This window comes from Ahaetulla prasina, chromosome 2, assembly GCF_028640845.1.
Source record: "Ahaetulla prasina isolate Xishuangbanna chromosome 2, ASM2864084v1, whole genome shotgun sequence".
NCBI lineage: Eukaryota > Metazoa > Chordata > Lepidosauria > Squamata > Colubridae > Ahaetulla > Ahaetulla prasina.
In genome coordinates this window covers 3,633,704-3,660,154 of record NC_080540.1, presented here as the reverse complement: position 1 = coordinate 3,660,154, position 26,451 = coordinate 3,633,704, and the positions used below count along the sequence as shown (strand labels likewise).

Sequence of the window (26,451 nt, the reverse complement as noted above, 5' to 3'; positions counted from 1 at the left end):
AAAGCCTGCAATTACTGCAGGTTCGAGCCCGGCCCAAGGTTGACTCAGCCTTCCATCCTTTATAAGGTAGGTAAAATGAGGACCCAGATTGTTGGGGGGGCAATAAGTTGACTTTGTAAATATATACAAATAGAATGAGACTATTGCCCTATACATTGTAAGCCGCCCTGAGTCTTTGGAGAAGGGCGGGGTATAAATGTAAACAAAAAAAAAAAAAGGAACCGTTTGTGGAAATGGAGAAAAATCTCTCTGGAGGATTTAAACTCACCTCCCTCAAGAACAGCCGCCCTGAAGGCTCAGCAGAGATTGGAAGAGGCCCCAAAAATCCTGTCAGAAATAGACAGGCGGTCAGAAGAGGAGGACCAGAAGGCTCTCTGGGAAACCAAGCTAGTGTCTTGTGTTGTGGAGAACTCTCACCTGAAAGGGAGGAAAATGGGACACAGGCAGGAAAGGCCACAATGAGGAAAATTATAGTTTATTTATTTATTTTTATTTCTTTAATTCAATAAATACAGCTGCCCTTCTCAAATTATTTCCTCAACTTTACAGCAAAGAGGGGACCAGAACAGGAAGAGACCCCTCCAGCCTCTTTCGATGAAAGAAAAGGAAGTTGGTGAAAAAGGAATATACATAATAATCTAAACTATGATAGGGAAAAAAACTTTTACATAGGGATTGAGTAGGAAATTTACTTCAACAAATGTGACTAGGAAGCTTAAACACTTTGGAGAATTTAAGGCAGGGGTATATCATTAGACCATAAATATAAATATAGGGCCTCTGGTGGCTAAACGGACTAAGTCTGCTTGTTATTAACACAGCTGCTTGCAATTACTGCAGGTTCAAGTCCCACCAGGCCCAAGGTTGACTCAGCCTTCCATCCTTTATAAGGTAGGTAAAATGAGGACCCAGATTGTTGGGGGCAATAAAAGTTGACTTTGTATATAATATACAAATGGATTAAGACTATTGCTTAACACATTGTAAGCCGCCCTGAGTCTTCGGAGAAGGGCGGGATATAAATTAAAAAAAACAAAAAAACATTTGGAGTCAACATTGACACACAAAGAGGTTAGCTACAGTGAGCAAAACAAAGAATTTAAAATGATGGAAAAAGTGGTTAAAAATCAAATTTAAAAAATCAAGATTACCCTTGATTTTTCTTTAAATACCTATTTTTTTCTCCAGTTTGACACAGAAAGTTGAATAAATCCATATTTGAAAAAACACCTTCAACTAAGCAAGAGCTGAAATATGCCCCCCAAGGCCACCCGAACACTTTAGTGTGTTAGTAATTTCTAATGCAACAAAGAGAAAGAGAATTTTATGCATGTTTAGCAAGTAACACCTCCACTGATAACTTACTTAATTTTGTTTAAGTTACCTTAATTATGGCACACCATAAGAAAACAAAAATATGGTCCTAATGCTTGAAAAATATCATTTGCCCGTGCATTTGTTTCAACTTCTGTTCATTCTGGCACCTTGTTTGAAAGACAAATTGTTCACCCTGAAGCTTTTTGCACACATTCTACATTGACATCTGTCATTATTCCATCACATCATAAGAGGTCTTTGAGCAAAAGAGATTCCCTGCTTCTGCATTCATACTGTTTGACTTGGATCTTACTTTGACACAGCAGACAGAAGTTGGATTGAGGGATCCTTAATGTCCTCTGAGATTGGTTGGTACATTGATGATGTTCCCATTTCATTGGGTGATGAAATGTCTGCAACAAAACAATCAAGTTCAGAGAGCACCAAGGACCCCTCATTTCAACTGCGAGCTACATATTTTCTCATTTGTTGGCAGTTTGGATTATTTTTGGTAACTTCACATTCCAAAGAAAGTTCCCGTTCGCATTTCTGTGTGTTTCATCAGAAAGGACTGAAGTTGTTTTTTCAACTAGTTCTTAATATCACGTGACCCCATTGTGACTCTTTGATTTTCAAAGATCTTCTTTCTTGATTGATCATTTGCAATGTTAGCACACTGGAGTGGTTTTCATTCCGATTCCCTGGAGTACGCCTAATTTGGGAGGGAGAGAGGGAGGGAGGGAGGGAGTCAGAAACATCATTCGTTGCCATTGTAACTTTGAATGTTTGCATAAAAATTATTGTAAATCAAGGACTAACTTGGTTGGCCAGTAGTCTGCCTAGCTATGGGTACTTAATATGCGCCCACAATTCCCTACCACTGCTTTCTCTTAATAAAACTACTTGTCATGGTTCTGAGTAATGCTTCCAACCAATTCAAGACTGAGGCATTGGCTTCCTCAAAAATCCAGTTATTGGGTACATCATATACGCATGGTCAAAGATGAAACTAATATTCAATAATTCCTGTGTTTTTGGAATAAGTAAGGAATAGATAGTGTCCATCCACCTGTCACAGGTCCCGTTAGCCAACAAAGCAGATGATGAGGGCCTCTGTGGCTCAGACTGCTAAGACAGTCTGTTATTAACACAGCTGCCTGCAATTACTGCAGGTTCTAGTCCCACCAGGCCCAAGGTTGACTCAGCCTTCCATCCTTTATAAGGTAGGTAAAATGAGGACCCAGATTGTTGGGGGCAATAAGTTGACTTTGTATATAAATATACAAATAGGATGAAGACTATTGCTAACATAGTGTAAGCCACCCTGAGTCTTCGGAGAAGTGCGGGATATAAATGCAATTTTTTTAAAAAAATGAACTTCTCAGCACATCCTCCTGCCGTTCCTACGGCATGCTGATTTGGCCTTGGTTCTCAACAGCATTATCATTTTTATGTCTGGCACATTGGAGAAAACATTCTACATTCCATAAATCGCCTCCCCCCCCCCCAAGTATGGAAACTAAGAAAGAAGCAAGAAAAATACGGCTTCAGCTAGGGTTGTTTTGAGAGTTGACACTACTTGCTTTAACACTCATTCCCTGTGTGGAGGAAGCTTGGAACAGACACAAAGGTACACCTATTTCCACAACGCTAGAACTGTTCTGTATTTGAATAAGAGTTTAAACAGCACTTTTTTTTTACACAACTATGTGAAAGAAGTTACCATGGCACTGAAACAATAACTGCAAAAGAAGTAAACAGTACCAAAGATATCACCATCAAGAAAAAGGAGGCCCCGTCCCTCTACATAGGGCTTTAGTGAGATACCATTTGGAATACTGTGAATATTTTTTTTTTAAAAAGATATTGAGAACATTGTGTGTCGAGAGATGGGCAACATGAGGGAAGAGAAGGAACGATCACCAGAAAATTAGGACAAAGAGCCCATGAGTTGCATTTTCTAATTCAGCATCACTATAACCTCATTTTCGTTATGGTTTTCTTTCTCAGTTATTACTTTCATTACATAATGTGAAGCAGGATGGAAAGGCAGACTGAGAAAATAGTAAGAAAAGCTGAAACAATAGTATGGGATTCAGGACTAAATGCATTTCTGACTGTAACTCTGCTCTAGTGGATATACTCATCAGAGGGAGTTCCTTGAAATGATTGGGGAATCTCCAACTCTTAAATATTGGCAACCACACATCACTTTCAGGCCAAATTATGACCTTAACCTCCACTGATGCTTGTTGTGTCTTGCCCGCCCTCAGAGCAGCCGGGGCCTTCTTACCTGCTCCCGAACACTGAGGAATGTATGCCTCCCGGCTCAAGTCCTGGCTCCATGCCCACACAAACTGCAGAAGAAGGAGCATCTCCCTCCCCCAGCCCTGACTCCATGCCCAGGCAAACGGAGCAGCTAGACCCCTCCCCCTCCTCCACAGCAGGTGAGCCTGAGGAGGGTTTACTCCCAACAACAGCTGATTGGAGTGACCCTCATATCAGAAGATTGGAGAGGCGGAGGCAACAGAAGGAAGGGAGGTGCAGGCCTTAATGAGTGCTGAGTCATGGAGCCACACCCCATGGCCTATATAAAGGATCTACTTTGTGGCAGTCTCTGAGTCAGGCAAAAGTCGAACTTATCTTGCTGAAGTCACTTACTGGTCTCCTGCCTGCTCTGAGGACTTTGCTAGGACTTTGGGCAGAGCTGCAGAGGCAAGCCTGATTCGGATTTCCCTGACCCAGCCGTCAGCGGAGGAGTGGGACACGACAATGCTCATGTTTGCTTTAAAACCTACTTAGCGAAAAAGCACAAAAAAGAATTGAGGATACAGAATCAAAATCAGAATAGAGCTGGAAGGGAACTTGGAGCTCTTCTAGTCCATCTCAAGTAGGAGATCCTATATCATTTCACACAAGTGATTGACCAGTCTCTTCTTTAAAATGTCTAGTGATGAAAGCACCCACAATGTGTAAAGGCAGGCTGTTTCAGTGGTTAATTGAACTCACTGTAAGGAAATTCCAGGTTGCTTAGAGTGCCACTAAGCATTGTGAAGTGGGTATATATTTCTGCTGTACACGGCCCGAGTCTTCGGAGAAGGGCGGTATAAAAATACGCATAATAAATAAATAAATAAATAAATAAATATAAACCTAAGTGAAATTGCTATTGCTTATATAGTTTCTCCTGAGCATGGATCCTTTTATGAGAAGACAACAACTCCGAGCAAAGTTCTTTCCACATTCCATGCATTTCTATGGCTTCTCTCCTGTGTGGAGCTTTTTATGGGAAGCAAGATATCTATATTGAGCGAAGGCCTTTCCACACTCCATGCATTTATATGGTTTCTCTCCTGTGTGTATTGTTTTGTGTCTTTCAAGTCCACTGTTATGAGCAAAGGTCTTTCCACACTCGATGCATTCAAATGGCTTTTCTCCTGTGTGGATCTTTTTGTGTATATTGAGTCTACTGCTCAGAACAAAGGTCTTTCCACACTCCATGCATTTATACGGTTTCTCTCCTGAGTGGAGCTTTTTGTGGATAGTAAGTCCTCTGCTATGAGCAAAGGTTTTACCACACTGCATGCATTTATACGGCTTCTCACCTGTGTGGATCATCTTATGGGAAATAAGATGATCTCTTCGAGCAAAAGTCTTTCCACACTCCATGCATTTAAATGGCTTTTCCCCCGTGTGGATCTTTGTATGGGAAGCAAGATAACTGTGTCGTGCAAAGGTCTTTCCACACTCCATGCATTTATGTGGCTTTTCCCCTGTGTGGATCTTTTTGTGGACAGTAAGTCTACTGCTCAGAGCAAAAGCCTTTCCACAATCCATGCATTTATATGATCTCTCTTGTTGGGCATCAGTGAAAGATGAGCTATCCTGATTCCAATTATTTGACTGGTTTCTCTCATGGCTTTCGAATTCCATTCGAATTCCAAACTTCTCCATTGCATCTTTAGTATTGATCACTTGGAATAGTTCACAGGAATCTTGATTCTTCTGCTCATTCGTACCTTCAAAGCAAAAGAGAAATAAAAATGCTAACAAGATTAGAGAAAAAGATCAAACTGTAGAAATTTTCTTCTGAATTTTTCTGAAAGTCCATTAGGTTGTATTTTTGCATGCTTACAGTGGTGTGATATAGACTTGATGATTTCTATATCCATGAATCACGAAAGCTTTAAAAATATCTAGGAAACATCTCTTTCTTTACAATTATCTACCTACCTACCTACCTACCTACCTACCTACCTACCTATCTATCTATCTATCTATCTATCTATCTATCTATCTATCTATCTATATTTATTTGAATTTATATTCCGCCCTTCTCCGAAGACTCAGGGCGGCTTACAATGTGTTAAGCAATAGTCTTCATCCATTTGTATATTATATACAAAGTCAACTTATTGCCCCCAACAATCTGGGTCCTCATTTTATCTACCTTATAAAGGATGGAAGGCTGAGTCAACCTTGGGCCTGGTGGGACTTGAACTTGCAGTAATTGCAAGCAGCTTTGTTAATAACAGACAGACTTAGTCCGTTGAGCCACCAGAGGCCCTATATATATGCAAATCTCACTCAAAATCAGTTTTGGATTAAGGAATAATCAATGGAAACATCCAAGGAAGAATTAGGAGACAATTTAAGATTTATTGGGATGGGTTAATTTCAGCAGAGACCTATGAGAACTGAAATAATTTTTAAATAAGTTCATTCTTCCCCGGTGCACTTTGGAGTAGCTGCTCCACAGTGTATCTCTGGTGGGACCACCGCTCAGCCTGTTCCTTGATCTCAGTGATGGGATTTTGGAGCTAAACCCCTTGCTTGAAGCATCCCTTTAGCTTGTAAACGAGACCAGTACTGCAAGATCTCAGGCTACTAATCTCGCATGATCTCGCACTGCAATACTTTCGGCCTGTGTTCTTCTAAGAACTGAGGACTGCACGAGATCCAGGGCAAAGGTCTTTGAAAATGAAGAGGCCTTCCCTCTGTTTGCAAAGAATTTTGCCCTGGATCTCGTGCAGGCCTTGGTTAGCAGGGAACAGAGGCCTAAAGTACCATAGTAGCTCACCTTGAAGTGCACTTGGAGGCTTCAGTTAGTCCAGAATGCAGCTGCGCGGGTGATAGAGGGAGCTACGCGTAGCTCCCATATAACACCGCTCCTGCGCAGACTGCACTGGCTACCTGTGGCCTTTCGAGTGCACTTTAAGGTTTTGGTTACCACCTTTAAAGCGCTCCATGGCTTAGGGCCTGGGTACTTACGGGACCGCCTGCTGTTACCACATGCCTCCCACCGACCCGTACGCTCTCACAGAGAGGGACTTCTCAGGGTGCCGTCCGCCAAGCAATGTCGGCTGGCGGCCCCCAGGGGAAGGTCCTTCTCTGTGGGGCTCCCACACTCTGGAACGAACTTCCCCCGGGTTTACGCCAAATACCTGATCTTCGGACATTCCGTCGCGAACTGAAGACACATCTTTTTATTCGCGCGGGGCTGGCTTAAATTGAATTTTATTAATTTTAAATTCTTATTAATTAATTTTAAATGGGGTTTTTAGTTTATTGTATATTTTTATTTCTCAGGCCAATTTTAAAATAAGTTTTTTAATTGCATTTTAAACTGTACATTGTATTATCTGTTTTATTTTTGCCTGTGCACCGCCCTGAGTCCTTCAGGAGAAGGGCGGTATAAAAATCAAATAAATAAATAAATAAATAAATAAATAAATAAATAGTGCGAGATCATGTGAAATTAGTAGTGCAAGATTTCCCACTACTGATCTCATATATCTCTCACTACTTTAGGCCTCTTTTTTCCGCAAATGCAGCGAAGTAGGCAAAGGAATTGATGGCTCGCTACATCACCGCAACTTATAGGTAGGTAAAGGGGTTATAGGTAGGGCGAATGTTATTGTAGCGCCTTTGCTGTTATTCGTAAATGTGAATGACGGCGGTGGTGTCGCAACATTCGCAATTTCAGGACAGGTCTTAAGTACTTGGGGAAGGGCTAGGTTGTAACTTGGAACAGTCGCTTTGTGAACTGTTATAACACAGGGATTGCTGGTACCCCAGGATGCTCTGAGTCACACTGCATGAGGCCTTTGTTCTTGAATTGGATTGGGAGAACGCTCTTCCATGGCCCGAGCATGAAACTTCTGTTCTCACACAATTTAGGGAGGTTTCAGAGGACAAATGACAACACATCCCTCTCACATGACCTCCAGGAAACACTTAAAAGCATACCTCGTTCTTTTCAGCCTCCACAGATAAGTTGAAACAGAAATGGAAAAATACAGATAAGAAATGGCACAGAAAGCATGGAAGCAAAGAGACACCGACTCTTTCCTTCCTTGGAGTACCAGAAGTCAAAATACTTTCCTTCTGTCTCCCAGGAGATGATTTTTATTTAAAAAATCACTCATTTTTTAAATAAAAAAAAATACAATCTGTCTTCTTGAACTCTCGGATTGGGGACTAGAAAACTCTTACCCAGAGAGACCACGTTCCTATGGTTTTCAAGCATGACTTCCAAATGCAGTGCTTTCTGGTCAGAATCCAGCTGAGACCATTCCTCCTCAGAGAAATGCACAGCCACCTCCTCGAAGGACACAAGACTCTCCTGAACACGGAAAAAAGAACAGGAGGATTTGCAATATCTGATCATCTTAATCATTGATTTAGACAAGAGGATAGAAGGGGAATTCATCAAATTTGCAGACAAGACCAAACTGGCAGAAATACCAACACTCCAGAAGTTATCTAACTTGAGATATAGAAGGATCACATTGACAGATTGGACCCCATTTAACAAAATGAAAAACAACATTGAGAAATGTAAGGGTCTACATTTAGGAAAGAAAAACCAAATGCATGGGCATAGAATAAGTGATACCTGGCTCAACAATAGAAAGTGCAACAGCGATCTTGGAGTCCTAATGGACAATCGCTTAAACATCAGCCAGCAGTGTGTTACAGTTGCCAAAACAACCCCAATCCAATCATAGGCTACATTAAGAGGAGGATAGAATCAAGATCGCATGAAGTGTTAGTACCACTTTCTAATGTCTTGGTAAGACCACACTTGGAATATTGCATCCAGTTTTGGTTGCCAGATGTAAAAAAGATGTTGAGACTCTAGAAAGAGTACAGAGAAGAGCAACCAAAATGATTAGGGGACTGGAGGCTAAAACATATAAACGGTTATTGGAATTGGGTATGTCTAGTTTAATGAAAAGAAGGACTAAGGGTAACATGATAGCAGTGTTACAATATCTAAGGGGCTTCCACAAAGAAGAGGAGGCCAGTGAAAACAATCAGTGGAATGACTTGCCTCCAGAAATTGTGGGTGCTTCAACACGGGAGGTGTTTAAGAAGAAATTGAACAGCCATATATCTGAAATGTTATAGGGCTTCCTGTCTGAGCAGGGGGTTGGACTAGAAGTCCTCTAAATTCCCTACCAACCCTGTTATTCTGTTCCATTGTTCCCAAATTCCCTAAGCAAGATATGCACTAACTTACATGGCTGTGCATCATACAAGTCCTCATTTTAGGTGAGAAAATCGGCAAATTTGAATATTTCTTTAACTGAATAAATATTTGGGGAAGTTTTATCAAGTTAATTGATTCTGCAAAACATTCAGTGCCTTTCAGTAAAATAATCCCACTTCTAGATCAATTGATCTACCGCTATCATAGACTGATCTAGTAGTCTGAGCCATTGGCTGAATGAAAGAAAACAAAGAAGAGAAAATTTCCTGGGAAAGTCATTTCTCAGACTTTGAAAAACGGGAATATTTGATCTCCTAATCGAGGTGCAAACCAGAGGATTGGAAATTATTTTGTAGTCCAAAGTACTTCGATTACATGCTCAACACGACCACTCCCTTTGGATTTTAATAGTCGGCTTTATTTTTTAATATGATTTGCTTGTTTTTGAACTACAGGTTATAAATAAGGCTTTTTAAAAATGGTAATGCGGCAATGCATTTATTTATTTTTCATTAGCCTTGCACAATTCTGAGTCAAAGAATTACCCCCCACCCCCCCAAAAAAGGGGGGGCCTCTAGCAGTTCCTGCCACTATGATACGTTTATTCCTATTTCTTGAAGGACTTTTTAAAAATGCTTTTTGTAAAGTCAAAGCTGGAGGACTAATAGCAGTACAAGAAAACTAGAGGAAGCTGTGCTGGCTGACAACAACTTGAACCTGCTATTCTGCTGTACACGTTGTGGAAGAACACAAAAGTAATCCAGGCCAAACAAGGGGGGGGGAAATAGAAGGAGAGAGCACTCTGTAAACCCGCTTCACTTCCTGAAGGGAGAATAAAAATTTAATAACTTTTCCCTTTCTTACTTGATTTGCCGGTCCAACTGCTGTTTGATCTCCGCCAGAAAAACCAGAAAACTTCATGCTTTTTTTCTCTGTAAAGAATAAATAATTTCAAAATGCATAATTAACAAAATAGGAGAAGGTATTCTATAGAAGAGAAAAGAGAGTGAAGGTAAGACAAATGGGCAATAGGAGGATCCTTAATTACCTCTTGAGGTGTTCCGACTTGGATTTTCCCAAGGGATCCTCCTGCAAAATAGCTTTTGAGGGGGATTTGATTGATTCTTCTTTCCCTCCGGATCTCTGATCTCCACAGTGCAGCACTTCCAATAGGAGAAAGGAAAAAAGAAACAGAATTAATATATACATCACGTGACATAAAGTGGATTCTTATATTTGGTAAACAAATGAGAGAGAAGGGGAGAGAGAGAGAGAGAGAGAGAGAGAGAGAGAGAGAGAAAGAAAGAAAGAAAGAAAGAAAGAAAGAAAGAAAGAAAGAAAGAAAGAAAGAAAGAAAGAAAGAAGAGAAAAACAAATGAAAGGGAGAGAGAAGGGAGGAGGGAGAGAGAAATGAGAGCTAGCTGGAGGGACAGAATGAGGGAAACAAATGAGAGAGAAGGGGAGAGAAAGGAAGAAAAAGGAAGGAAGGAAGGAAGGAAGGACGGACGGACTTTGACAAGCTAGATCTCTTACCAAGAAAACTGCAGTTTGCCAGAATGCACAAATTGGGAGTGTCTGATTTTTTTAAAAAAAGGATATAACAGAGATAACAAAAAATGCACCTGAAAATAAAATTATTTATAATTTTTGATAATGTATTATATTGTCAAACTCAAAAGAAATAAAAATATATATGCTACCAAATTAAGAGTTCACTATGAAAAGATTACGGAGAAGCAATCCCCCCAATTAATAACTTTATTTTGGATTTGCTATCGTATTCAATGAGAAAGAAGGAAAAAGAAAGAGGGGAAGGGAAGGGAAGGAAAGGAAAGGAAAGGGAGAGAGAGAGAGACCCATTTCCCACAGAAAACACCAGGAGCCTGGATAGGTGTGGTTGGGGATGTGTGTCATGTCACTCAGTGGGAGTGACATTGAGTTGGCCACACCCACCCAGGTTTTGTGGCTCCCAGTGTCTTCTTTTCTGTGGGAAAGTGTCCAAATCACTTTGAGTGTTTAAGGTTGCAGACCCCTGCCCTAGATTAAAGTGTCTTACCTGCAACTCGACCTGCTCCTTCTGGTCCTCTGCCTGGCTCAGGAGGAAGCCTTCAGCCAGGGCTACCACCTGGGAGCTGGTCTCTGCGCCACACTCTTGCACCCAGACCACCACCTCTGGGGGCAGGACAGCCAGGAGCTGCTCCAGAACCACCAGGTCCAGCATCTGGGCTTTGGTGTGCTTTTCTGGTCTCAGCCATCGCCTACAAAAGTTGTGGAGTCGGCTGCAAAGTCCTCGGGGACCCTCAGCCTCCTGGTATTGGAGACTCCTGAAGTTCCAGGGCTGAACTTTTGAAGGGAGGATGGTTTCCTCTTCCGGGATCTTCTGCCCAGTCCTTGTCCAGAGCTTCTCCCTCTTCCCAGGCTGAGCAGCTGAAGGTCCTTTTCCGGCTCCCTCCTTTCCCAAAGGTTGTGTCTCCATCCTTTCTCTCTCCTGCAGAGCAACTCCAAATGGCTCCAAGGACTCTTCTGGGTCTCCAGATGCCTTTTCCTTCACAGGAGCATTTCTAGCCCCTCAGGACTCTGATCCCTCCAAGTGACTCCGCTCTTTTTCTCCAAGAAAGAGAAAATTTTGACTTAGCAAAGATTACAAATTATTTCGAGTTTCTGTATTTGAGATGGAGAGAAAAATAAACGCCAAGAATTAGAAAGTGGATTCTAGCAATTAAACAACCTTCACCCAACCTGCCTGGAGCCCCGAGCGGCTCATCCCAGCGCAGGGCCGGGAAGGAGGCAGCTGGAGAGGCCGCCCCGCTTCTCTCCCCCTCCGGAGACAGGATGGGGCCCTCGGGGAGCCTGGTGCGAATCCTGCCTCCTCCTCGCCCGGCTTCTCTCCTCTCCTGCTGGGCCTCCCCTCCCCGCACTCGGGCTCTCCTCTGACACAGGGCTGCTGGGAAGCATGGGACCCAGGGTTGAAGCCACAGGAGGGCCGGGAGCGTATCTCTCCCTCCTCCGCCTCCCCTTGCCCGGGAAGAGCCCCCAACTCACCCGGGGCACGTCTGGATCTCCCCCCGCCAGACTCTCCCGCAGCCTCTCCTCATACTGCGGAGCCCCAGCGGTTAAGGCGAGCGAGTGCGGCCTCCTAGAGCGGCAAGCGTTTGTGATGTCACTTCCTTCGCAGCCTGGAAGGCAGTTGTGACCTTCGCCCTCCAGTGGACCAATGGGGAACCGCCTGACATTACCTTCTCTTAGCAGAAGGCGCCCTCTGGTGGATTTGGCGAAAAGTGCCAGGATGGTAGAAAAGGCGGGAGAGAGGAGCGCGTCTGACGAGAACGAAGAGGGCAGGGAAGATGGGCTTGGGAGTAGGGGGGAAAGGCCCCTCACAATGGCTCCCTGCCCAAGAAAAGCTTTGTGGTCTCCAGAAGCAGCGCTTTCTCCACCTTCCTCTCCAGGAACCGTCTGTGGAGATGGAGAAAAATCTCTCTGGAGGATTTAAACTCACCTCCCTCAAGAACAGCCGCCCTGAAGGCTCAGCAGAGATTGGAAGAGGCCCCAAAAGGGTCCAAATCCTGTCAGAAATAGACAGGCGGTCAGAAGAGGAGGACCAGGAGGCTCTCTGGGAAACCAAGCTAGTGTCTTGTGTTGTAGAGAACTCTCACCTGAAAGGGAGGAAAAGGGGACACAGGCAGGAAAGGCCACAATGAGGAAAATGATTGTTTATTGATTTGTTTTTTTTTATTTCTTTAAGTCAATAAATACAGCTGCCTTTCTCAAATTATTCCCTCAACATTACAGCAAAGAGGGGACCAGAACGGGAAGAGACCCCTCCAGCCTCTTCTGATGAAAGAAAAGGAAATTGGTGGAAAAGAAATATACATAATAATCTAAACTATGATATGGATTCAGCTAGGGTTGTTTTGAGAATTGACACTACTTGCTTTAACGCTCCCTGTGTGGAGGAAGCTTGGAACAGACACAAAGGTATTTCCACAATGCTAGAACTTCTATGTTTTAATATATGACTTCAAGCAACACTTTTTTTACAGAACTATGTGAAAGAAGTTCAGTTCATGGCACTGAAACAATGATAACTGCAAAAGAAGTAAACAGTGCGGCCAGGCAGCTGTGAAGGCAAACAAAATGCTAGGATGCAGTACCAAAGATATCACCATCAAGAAAAAGGAGGTACTATCCCTCTACATAGGGCTTTAATGAGACACCATTTGGAATACTGTGTCCAGTTCTGGAGACCTCACTTTAAAAAAAGATACTACTAAGATTGTGTGAATCCAGAGATGGGCAACACGAGGGAAGGCAAGGAAAGATCACCAGAAAATTAGGACAAAATCCATGAGTTGCATTTTCTAATTCAGCATCACTATAACCCCCTTCTCCTTATGGTTATGTTTCTCATTTATTACATTACATAATATGAAGCACGGTGGAAAGACGGACTGTGACAATAGTAAGCAAAATAAGAAAAGCTAAAACAATAGTAAGGGATTCTAGACTAATTGCATTTTTGACTGCAACTCTGCCCTAGTGGGTATACTCATCAGAGGGAGTTTCTTGAAATGATTAGGGAATCTCCACCACTTAAATATCGGTCGCCACACATCACTTTCAGGCCACATGATAACCTTCATCTCCACTGATGCTCATTTTGCTTTATAACCTCCTACTTAGTGAAAAAGCACAAGAAAGAATCAAAATCAGAATAGAGCTGGAAGGGAACTTGGAGCTCTTCTAGTCCAGCTCAAGTAGGAGATCCTATATCATTTCACACAAGCGATTGACCAGTCTCTTCTTTAAAATGTTTAGTGATGAAAGCACCACAATGTCTAAAGGCAGGCTGTTTCAGTGGTTAATTGAACTCACTGTAAGGAAATTCCAGGTTGCTTCTCTCCTTGATTAGTTTCGATCCATTGTTTTCTTGTCTTGTCCTCTGATGCTTTGGGGGGGAGAATTACTCCCTCCTTGTGGCAATCTCTGAAATACCAGAATATTGCTATCATGTCATTCCTAATCCTTCTTTTCTCTAGACTAGCCAAATTCAAATTCTGCAACCATTCTTGGTTTAGTCTTTAGGCTTTTAATCAGCATAGCTGCTATTCTTTTCATTTCTTTCAAAAGTCTCAACATCTTTTTTGTAACGTGATGGCCAAAACTGGATGCAGTATACCAAGTGAGGTCTTATTAAGGCTTTATGAAGTGGTACTAATACTTGATGTGACTTTGATTCTATGCCTCTGCTTATACAACCAAGAATTGTATTAGTTTTTTTGGCTTCTGCTATACATAGCTGACTAATGCTTAAGTTATCATCCATTAGGACTCCAAGGTCCCTCTCACAGTTACTGTTTTTCTGCCAGGTTTCACCTAATCTGTTTTTCCTGCCAGGTGTAAAACCTTGCTTTTCTCCACATTACATTTCATTTTGTTGGATTAATCTAGACTCATTTGGATCAGAAAGGCAAAATATGCATACACATAAAAATATGTAGAGACATGGGGCAGAGGGTTAGAATGCAGGTTAATTGCACACAGCGGGGAGATCCTGACTGGCTCAAGGTTGATTCAGCATTTCATCTTTTTGAGGTCAGTAAAATGAGGACCCAGATTGCTGGGGACAATATGCTGACTTTGTAAATCTCTTAAGAGTGCAGCAAAGCACTGTGGAGTGGTACATAAGTCTAAGTGGAATTGCTATTACTCTGTAGTTTCTCCTGAGCGTGGATCCTTTTATGAGAAGTAAGACTACGATTCCGAGCAAAGCTCTTTCCACATTCCATGCATTTATATGGCTTCTCCACTGTGTGGATTTTTTTATGGGAAGCAAGATAACTGCGTTGAGCAAAGGTCTTTCCACAATTCATGCATTTATATGGTTTCTCAACTGTGTGGATTTTTTTATGGGAAGCAAGATAACTGCGTTGAGCAAATTTCTTTCCACACTCTATACATTCATACGGCTTCGCCCCTATGTGGGTCATCTTATGGGAAATCAGATTACCTCTTTGAGCAAAGGTCTTTCCACACTCCATGCATTCGTATGGCTTTTCCCCGGTATGGATCTTTGTGTGGATAGCGAGCCTACTGTTCAGAGCAAAGGTCTTTCCACACTCCATGCATTTATACGGCTTTTCTCCTGTGTGGATCTTTTTGTGGATAGTGAGTCTCCTGCTCAAAGCAAAAGTCTTTCCACATTCGATGCATTTATACGGCTTTTCTCCTATATGGATCTTTTTATGGATAGCGAGTCTACTGTTCAGAACAAAGGTCTTTCCACAGTCCATGCATTTATATGGTTTCTCTCCTGTGTGGAGCTTTTTGTGGATAGTAAGTCCTCTGCTATGAGTAAAGGTTTTCCCACATTGCATGCATTTATATGGCTTCTCCCCTGTGTGGATCATCTTATGGGAAATAAGATGATCTCTTCGAGCAAAGGTCTTTCCACATTCCATGCATTTAAATGGCTTTTCCCCAGTGTGGATCTTTTTGTGGATAGTAAGTCTACTGCTTAGAGGAAAGGTCTTTCCACACACTATGCATTTATATGGCTTTTCTCCTGTGTGGATCTTTTTATGGGAAGCAAGATAACTGCGTTGAGCAAAGGTCTTTCCACACTCCATGCATTTAAATGGTTTCTCTCCTGTGTGGATCAACTTATGGGAAATAAGATTACCTCTTTGAGTAAAGGTCTTTCCACACTCCAAGCATTTATGTGGCTTTTCCCCTGTGTGGATCTTTTTGTGGACAGTAAGTCTACTGCTCAGAGTAAAGGTCTTTCCACACTCCATGCATTTATATGATCTCTCTTGTTGGGCAAGAAAATCTTGTATCAGAGCATCAGTGGAAGATGAGGTATCCTGATTCCAATTATTTGACTGGTTTCTCTCGTGGCTTTCGAATTCCATTCGAATTCCAAACTTCTCCATTTCATTTTTAGCATTGATCACTTGGAACAATTCCCAGGAATCTTGATTCTTTTGCCCATTATTACCTTCAAAGCAAAAGAGAAATGAAAATGATAACAAGGTTAGAGAAAAAGATCAAACTGTACAAAGTCAAGTGAATTTCCTTCTGAATTTTTCTGAAAGTCCATTAGGCTGATTGTAGAAGGAATTAGAAGACAACTTGAGATTTATTGTGGTGGTTAATTTCAGCAGAGACCTGTGAGAACTGAAACAATTTTGAAAAAAGCACTTTGTTCCCCATTGTACCTTGCAGCAGCTGCTCCACAGCGTCTGTCTGGCAGGATCCCCACTTAGCCTCTTCCTTGATCTCAGCGATGAGATTTTGGAACTAAATCCTTGCTTGAAATCTTCCTTTGGCTTGTAAATGAGACTAGTACTGCAAGATCTCAGGCTATTAATCTTGCATGATCTCAAACTGCAATACTTTTGGCCTGTGTTCTTCTAAGAACTGAGGACCGCATGAGATCCAGGGCAAAACTCTTTGAAAATGAAGAGGCCTACTGTCTATTTGAAAAGCATTTTGCGCTGGATCTCATGCAGGCCTTGGTTAGCAGAGAACAGTGGCCTAAAGTACCATAGTGCGAGATCATGTGAGATTAGTAATGCAAGATTTCCCATTATTGATCTCACATATCTCTTACTACTTTAGGCCTCTTTTTTTTCTGCAAATGTAGCAGGGAAAGGAACCGACAGCTTGCTACATCACCACAACGTAAATCCCAGCGTGATGGAATGGAGTTATCGGTACGGCAAATATTGTTGCAGCGCCTCTATTGTCATTTGTAAGTGTGAATGATGGTCGTGGTGCTGCAACATTCGAAATTTCGGGACAGGTTGTAACCGTCATAACTCATTGATTAACTATAAGATGCTCTGAGTCACATTGCACGAGGCTTCATTCTTGAATTGGATTGGGAGAACGCCCTTCCATGGCCTGAGCATGAAAGTTCTGTTCTCACAAAATTTGGGGAGGTTTTTAGAGGACAAATGGCAACACATTCCTCTCACATTACCTCCAGAGGTAATGGCAAAGAAAGTATGTAAGCAAAGAGACATTGACTCTTTCCTTCCTTGGAGTATGAGAAGGCCAGATCCTTTTCTTCTCCCTCACAGGAGACAGTATCTGATCACTGATTTTTTAATAAAAAAACTAACTATAATCTGTCTTCTTGAACTCTCTGATTTGGGACAAGAAAACTCTTACCCAGAGAGACCACGTTCCTATGGTTTTCAAGCATGACTTCCGAATGCAGCGCTTTTTGGTCAGAATCCAGCTGAGACCATTCCTCCTCAGATAAATACACAGCCACTTCCTCGAACGACACCAAACTCTCCTGAACATGGAAAAAAGAAGAGGAGGATTTGCAATATCTGATCATCTTAATCAATGATTTAGACAAGGGGTAGAAGGGGAACTCATCAAATTTGCAGACAAGACCAAATTGACAGGTATACCAACACTCCACAAGAGAGGCTCGAGATATAGGATTGACAGATTGACACCTTTTAAAAAATGAAAAACAACATTGAGAAATGTAAGGCTCTACATTTAGGAAAGAAAAACCAAATACATGGGCTAGCTCAACAGTTAAATGGCTGTGCATCATGTAACTCCACATTTTAGGCGAGAAAATGGGCAAATCTGAAAATTTCTTTAACTGAAGAAATAGTTGGGGAAGTTTTATCAAGTTGATTGATTCTGCAAAACCTTTAGTGCCTTTCAGTAAAGTAATCCTACTTCTGGATCAACTGATTTATAATTCTGTCTATCATTTATTGATCTAGTAGTCTGAGCAATTTATTACCTGAATGGGAGAAAACAAAAAAGATAAAATTCCTGGAAAAGTCATTTCTCAGCCTTTGCAAAGAGGGAATATTTGATCTCCTAATCCAGGCACAAATCAGAGGATTGGAAATTATTTTGTAGCCGAAAGTACCTTGATTATATGCTCTATGTGGCCATTCTATTTGGATTTTAATAGTCTGGTTTATTTGCTTATTTTTGAACTACAGGTTATTAAATAAGGCTTTTTAAAAATGGTAATGTGGCCATGTAGAATAGAATAGAATAGAATTTTTTATTGGCCAAGTGTGATTGGACACACAAGGAATTTGTCTTGGTGCATATGCTCTCAGTGTACATAAAAGAAAAGATATGTTGGTTGTGAGTATTTAGTTATTTTTCATTAGCTTTGCACAATTCGAAGTCAAAGAATTTCAAAAAGAATGGGTCTCCAGCAGTTCCTGCCATTGTAATATGTTTATTCCTAATTCTTGAAGAACTTTTTAAAAATTGCTTCTTAAAAAAACTCAAACTTGGAGGAGTACCTAGCAGAACAAGATAACCAGAGGAAGCTACGTGGCTGACAGCAACTTGAATCTGCTATTCAGCTGTACATGTTGTGGAAGAACACAAAAATAACCCAGTCCAAACAAGGGGGGGTACAAGGAGAGAGCAGTCTGCTCACCCACTTCACTTCTTGAAGGGAGAATACCAATCTAATATCTTTTCCCTTTCTTACTTGATTTCGAGGTTCAACCGCTGTTTGATCTCCGCCAGAAAAACCAGAAAACTTCATGCTTTTTTTCTCTGTAAAGAATAAATAATTTCAAAATGCATATTTAAGAAAATAGGTGGAGGTATTCTAAAGAAGAGAAGAGAGACCAAAGGTAAGACAGCTGGGTAATCTGAGGATTTTTCATTACCTCTTAAGGTGTCCTGGCTTTGATCTTCCCAAGGAATCCTCCTGAAAAATAGGTCTTGAGGGGAATTTGATGGGTTCTTCTTTCCCTCAGGATCTCTGATCTCCACAGTGGAGCACTTCCAATAGGAGGAAGGATGGAAGAAACAGAATTAATGTACATTACATGAAATAAATGGATTCTTATATAGAGAAGAAAATGGTAAGTGAAGATCTGTCTACCCTAGATGAGTTCAAATCACCAGGACCGGATGGATTACACCCCAGGGTTCTGAAGGAACTGGCAGACGAAATCTCAGAACCACTGAACTATATCTTTCAAAGATCCTGGAGCACAGGGGAACTGCCAGAGGACTGGAAAAGAGCTGATGTAGTTCCCATCTTCAAAAAAGGAAAAAAAAAACCGATCCAGGAAACTACAGACCTATCAGCTTGACCTCAATACCAGGGAAGATTCTGGAAAAGATAATCAAGCAATGAATCACCGAACACCTAGAAGCAAACAAAGTAATAACCAAAAGCCAACACAGGTTTGTCAAAAACAACACAGGTTTGTCAAACAACAAAGTGACAAAATTAGTGGACCAGAGGAATGCTGTCGATATAATTTAACATAACATAACATAACATAACATAACATAACATAACATAACATAACATAACATAACATAACATAACATAACATAACATAACATAACAACAGAGTTGGAAGGGACCTTGGAGGTCTTCTAGTCCAATCCCCTGCCAAGGCAGGAAACCCTACACCATTTCAGACAAATGGCTATCCAACATTTTTGGCTATCCAACAAATTTCCAGTGTTGGAGCATTCACAACTTCTGCAGGCAATTTACTTGCACTTCAGTAAAGCATTTGATAAAGTAGACCATAACCTACTACTAGATAAAGTAGAAAAATGTGGGTTAGACAGCACCACCACCAGATGGATTCGTAACTGGCTGACCAACTGTACTCAACGTGTAGTCCTCAACGGAACTACATCCACATGGAGGGAAGTGATAGCTCAGGCTGTTAGAAGCCTGTTATTAGAACACAGCAGCCTGCAATTACTGCAGGTTCAAGCCCGGCCCGAGGTTGACTCAGCCTTCCATCCTTCATAAGGTAGGTAAAATGAGGAACCAGATTGTTGGGGGGGCAATAAGTTGACTTTGTAAATATACAAATAGAATGAGACTATTGCCTTATACACTGTAAGCCGCCCTGAGTCTTCGGAGAAGGGCGGGATATAAATGTAAATTTAAAAAAAAAAGTATACAGTGGAGTACCCCAAGGCTCTGTTTTAGGCCCAGTACTCTTCAACATCTTCATCAATGATTTGGACAAGGGGATAGATGGGGAATTCATCAAATTTACAGATGACACCAAGCTGGCAGGAATAGCCAACATTCCAAAAGATAGGCTCAAGATACAGAAAGATTTTGACAGACTAGAACATTGGGCACTATCTAACAAAATGAAATTCAACAGTGAAAAAAGTAAGGTTCTACATTTAGGCCAAAAACACAAAATGCACAGGTACCGTATATGTGGTACCTTGCTCAATAGTAGTACCTGTGAGAGGGATCTTGCAGTCCTAGTGGACAACCATTTAGATATAAGCCAGCAGTGTGCAGCAGCTGCTAAAAAAGCCAACATAGTTCTGGGCTGCATAAACAGAGGGGTAGAATCAAGATCACGTGAAGTGTTAATACCAGTTTATAATGCCTTGGTAAGGCCACACTTGGAATATTGCATCCAGTTTTGGTTGCCACGATGTAAAAAAAATGTTGAGACTCTAGAAAGAGTGCAGAGAAGAGCAACAAAGATGATTAGAGGATTGGAGGCTACAACATATGAAGAACGGTAGCAGGAACTCGGTATGCCTAGTTTAATGAAAAGAAGGACAAGGCGAGACATGATAGCAGTGTTCCAATATCTCAAGGGTTGCCACAAAGAAGAGGGAGTCAAACTATTCTCCAAAGCACCTGAGGGTAGAACAAGAAGCAATGGGTGGAAACTAATCAAGGAGAGAAGCAACTTAGAACTAAGGAGAAATTTTCTGACAGTTAGAACAATTAATCAGTGAAACAACTTGCCTGCAGAAGTTGTGAATGCTCCAACACTGGAAATTTTTAAGAAAATGTTGGATAACCATTTGTCTGAAATGGTATAGGGTTTCCTGTCTGGGCAGGGGGTTGGGCTAGAAGACCTCCAAGGTCCCTTCCAACTCTGTTATTATTATTTTAATATCCACCAGAGAGGTTGAGTGAGAAAATAATGGAAAATGTCCTACAAGAATTCATGGGACATTGCCACATATTATGAACATCAGAGAGGTTTTGGAAGGAGGGGTGAAGTATTCAATCACATTCTCTGTTCTCTTTTGACCTCTCACCTGCAACTCGACCTGCTCCTTCTGCTCCCCCGCCTGGCTCAGGAGGAAGCCTTCAGCCAGGGCCACCGCCTGGGAACTGGTCTCTGCTCCACACTCCCGCACCCAGCTCTCCATCTCTGGGGGCAGAAGGAACAGGAGCTGCTCCAGAACCACCAGGTCCAGCATCTGGGCTTTGGTGTGCTTTTCTGGTCTCAACCATCGCCTGCAAAAGCCATGGAGTCGGCTGCAAAGTCCTCGGGGATCCTCAGCTTCCTGGCAGTGGATGAATTTCCAGGGCTGAACTTCTGAAGGGAGGATGGTTTCCTCCTCCAGGATCTTCTGCCCAGTCCTTGTCCAGAGCTTCCACCCCTTCCCAGGCTGAGCAGCTGAAGGGCCTTTTCCGGATTCCTCCTTTCCCAAAGGTTGTGTCTCCATCCTTTCTCTGTCCTGCAGATGGGTCCGACTCTGTGGGTCTCCAGATGCCTTTTCCTTCACAGGACCATTTCTGGTGCTGCAAGACTGATCCCTGCAAGTTATTCTGCTCTTTTTTTCCCAGGAAGAGAAAATTTTGGCTTGCAAAGATTTCAAATGGCTTTGAGTTTTTGTATCTGAGTTGGAAAGAAAAATAAATGCCAACAATTTACAAAATGGAGAATTTCACCACTGAACAACCTTCACCCAACCTGCCTGGAGCCCCAAGCGGCTCATCCCAGCTCAGGGCCAAGGTCCACTCCTCCAGCAGGGATGGGAAGGAGGCAGCTGGAGAAGCCGCTCCGCTTCTCTCCTCCTGCAGAAACAGAGTGGGCTGTGGAGGATCGTGCCCTTGGAGTGCCTGGTGTGAATCCTGCCTCCTCCCCCAGCTTCTCTCTTCTCCTGCTGGGCATCCACAAGGCCGACCCCCCTTTTCCCCCACTCGGGCTTTTCTGCAGATCCCTGCTGCCTTTCTGGTATCTCTGGTTCTTCTGCTTCCCCCTGCATGGAGAGGGCAGCTGGAGAACATGGGGCCCAGGAAGAGCCCCCCCCCAATCTCACCCGAGGCACATCTGGATCTCTCTCCAGACTTCTGTAGCCTCTCCACCTCCTGCGGAGCCCCAGGGGTTAAGGCGAGTGTATGCGGACTCCTAGAGTGGCGTTTCTGATGTCACTTCCTTTGCAGTTTCCTCTGGAAGACAATTGTGACCTTCGCCCTCCAGTGGGCTAATGGGGAAGCAGCTGATATTACCTCATCTTGGCAGAATGCGCCCCCTGGTGGATTTTGTGCAAAGTGCCAGGACTGTAGAAAGGGTGGGAAACAGGAGGGCATCTGAGGGGAAGGGAGAGGACAGAAATAATGGACATGGGACTAGGGGGGGAAAGCCCCTCACAAGTCCTCCCTTCCCAAAGAAAGCTTTGTGGTTTCCAGAGGAAACAATTTCTCCATCTTCTTCTCCTTCCTGTACAAGAACCATCTGTGGAAATGGAGAAAAATCTCTCTGGAGGATTTGAACTCGCTTCCCTCGAAAACAGACACCCTGAAGGCTGGGCAGAGATTGGAGGAGGCCTCAAAACGGTCCAAATCCTGTCAGAAACAGCCAGGCGGTCAGAAGAGGAGGATCGGTAGACTCTCTGGGAAACCCAGCTTTTGTCTTCCGGTTGTTGCCAAGTCCAGCATGAAGGGGAGGAAGACGGGACACAAGGAAGAAAATTATTTTGTGAAAAAAGTTACCATGGCACTGAAAAAATTATAACTGCAAAATAAGTAAAGAGTGTGGCCCGGCAGCTGTGAAGGCAAACAAAATTCTAGGATGCATCATCACCATCAAGAAAAAAAAGGTCCTATCCCTCTGCATAGGGCTTTAGTGAGACTCCATTTGGAACACTGTGTCCAGTTCTGGAGACCTCACTTTAGAAAAAGATACGAATAAGATTGTGCGAGTCATAGATAGGCAACACAAGAGAAGGCAAGGAAAGATCGCCACAAAGTTGGGACAAAGAGCCTATGAGTTCCATTCTTTAATTCACCATCACTACAACCCCGTTTCCCTTATGGAAACTTCCTCTCTCAATTATTACTTGCATTACATAATGTGAAGTAGTGTGGAAAGGCAGATTTCGACAATATTAAAATAAGAAAAGCTGAAACAATAGTAAGGGAGTAAGGACTAATGCGTTTCTGACTGCAGTGCTGCTCTAGTGAATATACTCATCAGAGGGAGTTTATTGAAATGATTGGGGAATCTCCACCACTTAAGATATTGGCAGCCACACATCACTTTCTGGGAAAATGATAACCTTCATCTCCACTGATGCTCACGTTTGCTTTAAAACCTCCTCCTTAGAGAAAAAGCACAAGAAAGAATTGAGGATTCAGAATCAAAATCAGAACAGAGCTGGACGGGAACGTGGAGCTCTTCTAGAGCAGTTCAACCAGGAGATCCTATATCATTTCAGAAAAGTGATTGTCCAGTTTCTTCTTAAAAACATCCAGAGATGAAGCACCGACAATGTCAGAATGCAAGCTGTTCTGCTAGTTAATTCAGTGTACTTCACTGTAAGGAAAGTCCAGGTTGCTTCTCTCCTTGATTAGTTTCCATCCATTGTTTCTCATCTTGTCCTCTGATGCTTTGAAAAACAAGTGACCTCCTCCTCTTTGTGGCAGTCTCCCAAATACTAGAATATTGCTATCATTTCATTCCTAATCCTTGTTTTTTTTTTAATTTGCATTTATATCCCGCCCTTCTCCGAAGACTCAGGGCGGCTTACACTATGTTAGCAAGTTCTCTAGACTAGCCCAACTCAAATCCTGCAGCCGTTCTTGTTTTAGTATTCAAGCGTTTAATCAGTTTTTGCTGGTCTTGTTTGCACTTTCTCCAATGTCATCTTTTATGTAATGTGATGACCCAAACTGGATGCAGTATTCCAGGTGTGGTCTTACTGCTTTATAAAGTGGTACTAATACTTCACGTGATTTTGATTCTCTGCCTCTGTTTATACAACCAAGGATTCTATTAGCTTTTTTTGGCGGCGGCTGCACAGGTGACTCATGCTTAAATGATCATTCATTCGGACTCCAAGGACCCTTTCAACAGTTACTGTATTTGAGCTAGGTTTCATGTAATCTGTATTTCCTACCCAGATGTAAAACTTTACCTTTCTCAACATTACATTTCATTTTCTTGGATTCAACCTTGTCTCATTTGGTTCAGCAAGGCACATACACATAAAATTCTATAGAGACATGGTGGGTCAGTGGTTAGAATGCAGAACTACAGGCTAATTGCTCACAGCCATGAATTGGATTCAGACAGGCTCATGGTTGATTCATCCTTTCATCTTTCTGAGGTCACTAACATGAGGACCCAGATTGCTGGGGACCACATGCTGATTTTATAAACTGCTCAAGGAATGTGGTAAAGCATTGTGGAGTGGTATATAAGTCTAAGTGGAATTGCTATTGCTATATAGTTTCTCCCGAGCATGGAACCTTTTATGAGAAATAAGACTTCCATTCTGAGCATAGCTCTTTCCACACTCCATACATTTATATGGCTTCTCCTCTGTGTGGATTTTGTTATGGGAAGTAAGATAACTGTGTTTAGCAAAGGTCTTTCCACACTCCATGCATTTATATGGCTTCTCCCCTGTGTGGATCATCTTATGGGAAATTAGATTACTGTTTTGAACAAAGGTCTTTCCACACTCCATGCATTTATACAGCTTCTCCCCTGTGTGGATCATTTTGTGGCTTCTAAGTCCACTGCTACGAGTAAACGTCTTTTCACACTCTATGCATTTATATGGCTTCTCCCCTGTGTGAATCCTTTCATGGCAAATAAGAGTACCTCTTCGAGCAAAGATCTTTCCACATTCCATGCATTGAAATGGTTTCTCTCCTGTGTGCATCGTTTTGTGAATAGTAAGTTTATCGCTCAGAGCAAAGGTCTTTCCACACACCATGCATTTATATGGTTTCTCTCCTGTGTGGATCTTTTTGTGGTTAGTAATAAGTACACCACTCCAAGTAAAACTCTTTCCACACTCCATGCATTTATATGGTTTCTCTCCTGTGTGGATCCTTTTATGGGAAATAAGATTACTGTGAGTGCTGAACCTGTTACCACACTCTCTGCATTTGTATACCTTCTCCCCAGTGTGAATCCTTTCATGGGAAGTAAGATGCCTGCTTATTCTAAAACATTTTCCACATTCCAAACATTTAAAAGGCTTCTCTTTTGTGTCAATCATTTTTTGAGGTGTAAGGAACTTATATGGTTTCTCTTGTTGGGCAAGAAAGTCATCCATCAGAGCATCAGTGGAAGATGGGCTATCCTGATTCCAGTTCTTTGACTGGTTACTCTCATGGCTTTCGAATTCTATTTGAATTCCAAACTTCTCCCTTCCATTGGTCACTTGGAACAGTTCCCAGGAATCTTGATTCTCCTGCCCATTATTACCTTCAAAGCAAAAGAGAAATGAAAATGATAAGAAGCTTAGAGAAAAAGATCAAATTGTGGACAGTCAAGTGAATTTCCTTCTGAATTTTTCCAAAATTGCGTTATGTTTTATGTTTCCATGCTTACAATGGTGTGATATAGAAATGTGATTTCTCTATTCACAAGTGGTGAAAGCTTTCAAAATATCTAGAAAATACCTCTTTCTTTATAAGTATCTACATATATGGAAATCTCACTCAGTTCCGAGCTAAGGAATAATCAGGGGAAACATCCAAGGAGGAATTAGGAGAAAACGTAAGATTTATTAATTTCAGCAGAGACCTGTGAGAACTGAAACAATTTTTTTTAAAATTTACATTTATATCCCGCCCTTCTCCGAAGACTCAGGGCGGCTTACAGTGTATAAGGCAATAGTCTCATTCTATTTGTATATTTTTACAAAGTCAACTTATTGCCCCCCCAACAATCTGGGTCCTCATTTTACCTACCTTATAAAGGATGGAAGGCTGAGTCAACCTTGGACCGGGCTTGAACCTGCAGTAATTGCAGGCTGCTGTGTTTTAATAACAGGCTTCTTACAGCCTGAGCTACCACGGCCCAATTTTGAAACAAGCTCCTTCATCCCCCGTGTACCTTGGAGCAGTGGCTCCACAGCAACTGTCTGGCAAGCAGGACTCCGCTCAGTCCATTCCTTCATTCCCTCAATGAGACTTTGGAGTAAAGTCCCTTGCTTGAAGCCTCCCATTGGCTTGTAAATGTTCTTTGCACTGACACTGGAAATGATGGGAGGCTACAAGGATGGCTATTTTGCTGCCCCGAAGTCTCATCGGGTTGCAACGGCTCTTTTGCTGGATCTGCTACAGGCTTTAGTTTGCAGAGAATGTAGGCCTAAACTACTTTTGTGTGAGATCACAAGAGACCAGTGGTGCAAGATCTCAGGCTACCGATCTCGCGTGATCTTGTGTGTTCTTGACGACCTGAGGACTGCATGAGATCCTGGGCAAAAGCGTCTGAAAATGTTTGCAAAGCATTTTCCCCTTAATCTCATCCTTGCCTTGGTTAGCAGAGAACAGAGGCCTAAAGTAGCCACGAGTAGCTCCCTCTATTACCCGCGCAGCCGCATTCTGGACCAGTTGTAGCCTCCGGGTGCTCTTCAAGGGG

At 42.3% G+C, this 26,451-nt stretch overlaps 1 protein-coding gene and 1 pseudogene across 1 annotated transcript in view; both read right to left on the bottom strand.

The window, feature by feature from the left end:
• Positions 1–4,470: 4,470 nt before the first annotated feature.
• LOC131192752 (zinc finger protein with KRAB and SCAN domains 7-like) overlaps positions 4,471–26,451 on the bottom strand; it is a 94,361-nt pseudogene continuing 72,380 nt past the window's right edge.
• The window catches only part of LOC131193708 (zinc finger protein 729-like), a 37,772-nt gene continuing 23,815 nt past the window's right edge, over positions 12,495–26,451 (bottom strand). The window contains 2 exon segments of the mRNA XM_058174186.1: positions 12,495–15,617; positions 24,301–25,290. Of these exon segments, the coding sequence (XP_058030169.1) occupies positions 14,500–15,617; positions 24,301–25,290 (2,108 nt within the window). The 3' untranslated portion in view covers positions 12,495–14,499.